This window comes from Bison bison, unplaced genomic scaffold, assembly GCF_000754665.1.
Source record: "Bison bison bison isolate TAMUID 2011002044 unplaced genomic scaffold, Bison_UMD1.0 scf7180017846282, whole genome shotgun sequence".
NCBI classification, from domain to species: domain Eukaryota; kingdom Metazoa; phylum Chordata; class Mammalia; order Artiodactyla; family Bovidae; genus Bison; species Bison bison.
The window spans coordinates 8515-13137 of NW_011476855.1; the positions used below are offsets into that span (position 1 = coordinate 8515).

Genomic DNA, 4623 nt, shown 5'->3' on the forward strand with positions numbered 1-4623 from the left:
GGGGGGGCGGGGGCCTGCCCAGTGCCCCCGGAAGGCTTGGCCGCCTTTGGGGGCGTGGTGGTGTCAGCAGAGTGAAGCAGGCACCCTGGTGGTCCTCCCCCTGGGGTACCCCTGGTGGTGGGTTTGTAGGTCTGCCCCCCACCCCACACCCAGTGCCTTCTGCAGCTGGACACACCCCGTCCACACCCAGCCCGCCCCGCTGCCCTGGACCACTCTGGAGCCCAGGAGGGGGCCCTGTGGGGTCTGGCCTTGGGGTCCCCCGGCTGCCCTACCCCAAGCCAGAAGCCCCCGGCATCCCCTCCCCCGGCCTCCTGCGTCACCAGGCCCATGGCGTCCTGGGGCCGAGCCCCCCTTCTTCTCCTCGGGTGCTGTCATCGTAACGTCCTTGCTGTGTTTGAAAAGGTGATGGTGGGGAAATGGCACGTTATTCAGTAGGTAGACATTTTCTTTAACCAGACCTTCAGTAGACCAATCTGGTTCAATTAAGGTGATTTTTTTGGTAATTATTATTTTGGTGGGACAGTCTTTAATTTTCTAAAGATAGCACTAACGTCAGCTCGTTGGCCATCCTGTGCCGTCCCCACTCACTGGATGCTTCCGGCACGCCCCCCCTTGCCCAGCATCACCTCCCCCTCGGTCATCAGGCGGGGCTCCCGAGGCCGAGGAATGAAGACGACTGTGTCTCAGGTTCGGAAGTTGTTGGCCAGGCCAGCCTCTGGCTTGTCCCCCACTGGGCGTTTCCTTGGAAGCTGGCCTGCTCGGGGACGTCTGTGCAGAGGGCACCCGCGTCAGCTGCTGGCCCTCATCCCCCCGGGGGGAGGACGGCCCCCGGCCCTGGGCGTCCCAGGAGGGTTTGGGCTGGCAGACCCCCCGGGGCAAGTGCTGGAGACCACGCCGCACTCCCTGCTCCGTGGAGGCCCTGGTTGGGCCCAGCCGGAACGTCCAGCCAGAGCGTGATGGGCTGATGTTGCTCCCGCCGTGGAATTTGGTCCCTGCCCACGCAGGTGTGTGTGGACAACACCCGCGCTGTAGAGACCCCGTGTGCACAGACCTGCTCTCCATCCACAGACACACAGACCAGTTACCAGCGTTTTCTGTTTATTTTTAATCAAGACTCCCCCCGACCCCATTTTCCTATAAATTTGCTTGTTGTAAGCAAGTATGTAAGGACCCCTTCTTTGGTGAAATCCGGGTTCGAATGAATACCTTGAGGCAAGGAGACGCATCTATTTTAAGATGCTCTGGAGCAAACAGCTTTAGCCGTTGCCAGTCCTTAGCAATGCCTTAGCCGGGACGTGTAGCTCACAGAGATGACATACGGAGAAAAAGAGGAGACATTTAAAGCATCGGGAAAGGTAGAAAAAAAATCTATTTTTGTACAAATGTAATTTCATCCCTCATGTATAACTTGGAGGATGTGGCGGGGAGGGGCTGCTTGTGTTTCTGCTTCTAGAGGTGGAGGCTCTCTGAGTCGACGTCGGGACTTCAGATGGGCGCGGGCCTCGGACAACACTGCTGCAGGCGGGAAGCTGGGCCCGGAACTCTCGAGGGTTCTCCTCCCCTTCCGAGTAACGCTCACGCCTTGCTCTGCGCCCTCCCCGTGGCCAGCTGGCCTTCCCGGGACTGACTGTGAAATTACTTCCCCACACGGACTGTTCTCAAAACATCGCAGCCGCAGGTGCCGGGTGAACAATGGTGTCAGAATTGTGGAGAAGAGACTCGGAGCAAAACGTGAGAGGAGAAACAAGCAAAACATGAGCGTTTAAAAACACCCCCTCAGCTTGCCTTTGTTCGGGGGGCTTTCCTGTCCGGGGCTGGAAGCCGACTGCGCGGGGGGCTTCGGCTGCCCTGGAGGGGGCGGGCCTGCTGCCTTCACCACCCCCCGAGGGCCACAGCAGGCGCCCCAGCTGCCCTCCGACTCTGGCAGCCAGGTGCCGGCAGCAGGACCCTGACCTGGGGCTGCTGGGCCTGTCCTCCTCCTGGGTCTGCTCTGCATCTCAGGGCTCTTGGGTGACTCCCCCCCTCCGTGCCTGGGCTCCGTCCAGAAGCCCCCCAAGAGGGGCGCCCTCGGCCCTCTCGGGGCTTGGCGTGGGCTGAGCTCGGCCCTTGGGTCCGCATCAGCCCGGACGGGGGGGAGGTTCGCATGGCCCCAGGATGAGTGATGTCATCCGGCTGCCCCATTAACGAGCAGGTAGTGGCACCCACCTGCTCCCACTTGTCTCCATGCCGTCTGGGGGCTAGACGGGGCCTGGCTGCAGCGTGCCTGCGGTGCCCGAACCCTCTCCTGCACCTCCGTCCAGCCAGCACTATTTTGGGGCCCGGGGCATCCTGGGGCTGGAAGCCCTGAGGCCCACAGCCCTGCCCGGTGGCACCAGACACGTCGTACTGAGGACCGAGGTGGCTCCCGGGGGCGGGCGTGAACCTGATGATGAGTCCTGAGGCCCGAGAGCCAGGCCCCCCAGAAGACTCGCTGTACGTGGGCATACAGTGTGCGTGGGACTTGCATGTTTACACACATACAAACGTGCCCCTGCACGTGTGACGTGCACGGCCTCACCAGAACTCAGCTGTCCCGGCCCTGGCTGGCTGCAGGCGGTGCCCGAGGTGCTGACACCCAGCCCCCACGGCCTGCTGCCCGCGACAGCCTCCCGGGAGTCAGGCGTGGCCTTGCCCACGAAGCTCAGCCTGTACCTCCTGGAAGGGTGGGCACAGGAGACAGACCCCCACGAACCTCTGCGACCAGCCCATTCTGGTTTCCTGTCATAAAAATTCAAACATAACCACTGTGGGGACCCCTTCTGGTCTAGGAAGTGTAGTCAGCCCCAGGGGCCTGGAGAACCAGACGGTCGCCTCGCCAGTGAGGGACCCTGGCCCAGGGGATCCCTGGCCATTGACCCCAGCCTCAGCAGGCCCTGGCCCAGCTCTGGACACAGTCTCCGTGGGCAGACCCTGCAGGGGCGTCTGGCAGGAGTAAGTGGACCCCGAGGAGGGCTGCCTCTGATGGCTGCACGGCCTGAGGGGCTGTTGGAGTCTCTGGGGAAGACCAGGGCAGGGCCATGGCTGAGACGACCTCCCCAGGCTGAGGGACCCCCGCACACTGTCCAGGATGCAGGCCTGAGGGAGCACCCCTCGGCTGGAGCGCCGATCCTGGAAGAGCAGAGCAGAGGAGCCAGTGGGCAGGGGTCCGAGAGGAGGAGGAGTCTGGGGCACAGGGCTCACACCCGACCTCTTGCCAAGCGCTGTGCCCCTGGAGGGCCCCAGTCACGCGGAGGCCCTGAGCTGCCACGGCCACTGCCAGGCAATCTGGCTCCTGGCCCCCCTGCTGCCTCAGTTGCCATGGTGACCCCGGCCCAGGGCAGTCCCCCTGGACCACAGATGCTGGGCTTGATAAGTTTATCTGCCTCAGGATCCGGTGGTGACAGGCTGAGTGAGCAGGGCTAGGGAACCTCAGAGGCGAGGTTGGGCATTTGGACGGGACTGTGCAAGGCATCCCCGTATGGCAGGTTCCAAGCTGGGTGCTGGGGCCCGGTGACAGGAGAGAGCGGGCCCTGCTGTCGCCAGGCAAGCAGTGTGGTTGGAGAAAGGGCCTGTGTGGGAAGTGGAGGGAGTCCTAGGAAGATGGGGTGAGCCCCCAGAGAGGCCCCGACACCCAGCAGGGGACGCAGAGGACAGAAGAAGCGGGGGGTCATCACTGGGCCTGAGCCTGGCAGCAGCAAGTGATGAGAACCGAGCAGAGGCAGCCAGCGGGGCTGAGACCTCAGGCAGGAAGGGGCCGGAGCATGGAAGGCGTCAGGAAATGGAGCACAGGGCAATTCTTGTCCTCTGCCCCCTGATACCCACGCGGTCTCCTCTGCCTCCGCGCTTGGGGCTCCTCTGCTGTGCCGAGGGCTGACCCCCAGCTGAAACGCAGGCTCCTGCTTCCCGCTGGCCTGGCTGGGCGCTGACTTCCCATCCCTCCTGTCCCTGGGCGGGGGCGATCTCGAGGGCTCAGAGAGTTGGAGTGGACTGGCCATTTCACCCAACTGCCCTCCAGCCTCAGAAGCCATCTGAGGATGCGGGGGGGCCCCAGAGGAGCTGGGAGGGGCCGCACCTCCAGGGAGGAGTCCTGAGACGGATGGACGGCAGGGCCCGGAGCAGGGCCCAGTGCGAGGCAGCAGTGCCCCCTGCTGGACGCGCAGGGCAGAGGCCGCGCGGGTCCTTCCGGTCCTGCAGGTGCCCCACTCCGGGCCTCTGGAATCGCCGGGAGCCTCGGAACTCCGCGGCCCAGGCCACGCCCCCGTCCGATTACGTCAGAGGGTCGGGGTTGGGGCGGAGTGGGGCCACCCCGCTGGGCCGCGGAGCCCACTGCGCGCTGAGCCCGACTGGGAGCTCCCCCTCTGGACCTCAGTTTCCCCGTCCCCCCGGCAGGGACAGACACCCCCACCTCCCAGGGCTGTTGTCCCGAGGTGGGCGAGACCTCAGTCATCCAGAAAAGACCCTGAGGTCGCCGCTTCCTGGGTCATTTTCCTGGGACGACAAGGCCGTCCCCTGGGGAACAGGCCTGGCAGGCGTGGGTTCTGGAGCCCTCCACCTTTAGTCTGGGGCCACATCTGGAGGAGGTCGGGGCTGTGGGCCAGTTCCAGG

At 64.2% G+C, this 4623-nt stretch overlaps 1 protein-coding gene across 1 annotated transcript in view; it reads left to right on the forward strand.

The window, feature by feature from the left end:
* The window catches only part of LOC104988000 (hepatocyte nuclear factor 4-alpha-like), a gene marked incomplete at its 5' end in the record, with an annotated part of 6143 nt that extends 5186 nt beyond the window's left edge, over positions 1 to 957 (forward strand). Inside the window, 3 exons of the mRNA XM_010839143.1 lie at positions 166 to 402; positions 645 to 687; positions 848 to 957. Of these exons, the coding sequence (XP_010837445.1) occupies positions 166 to 402; positions 645 to 687; positions 848 to 957 (390 nt within the window). The remainder of the gene's footprint in view (positions 1 to 165; positions 403 to 644; positions 688 to 847) is intronic.
* Between the last annotated feature and the right edge of the window lie 3666 nt (positions 958 to 4623).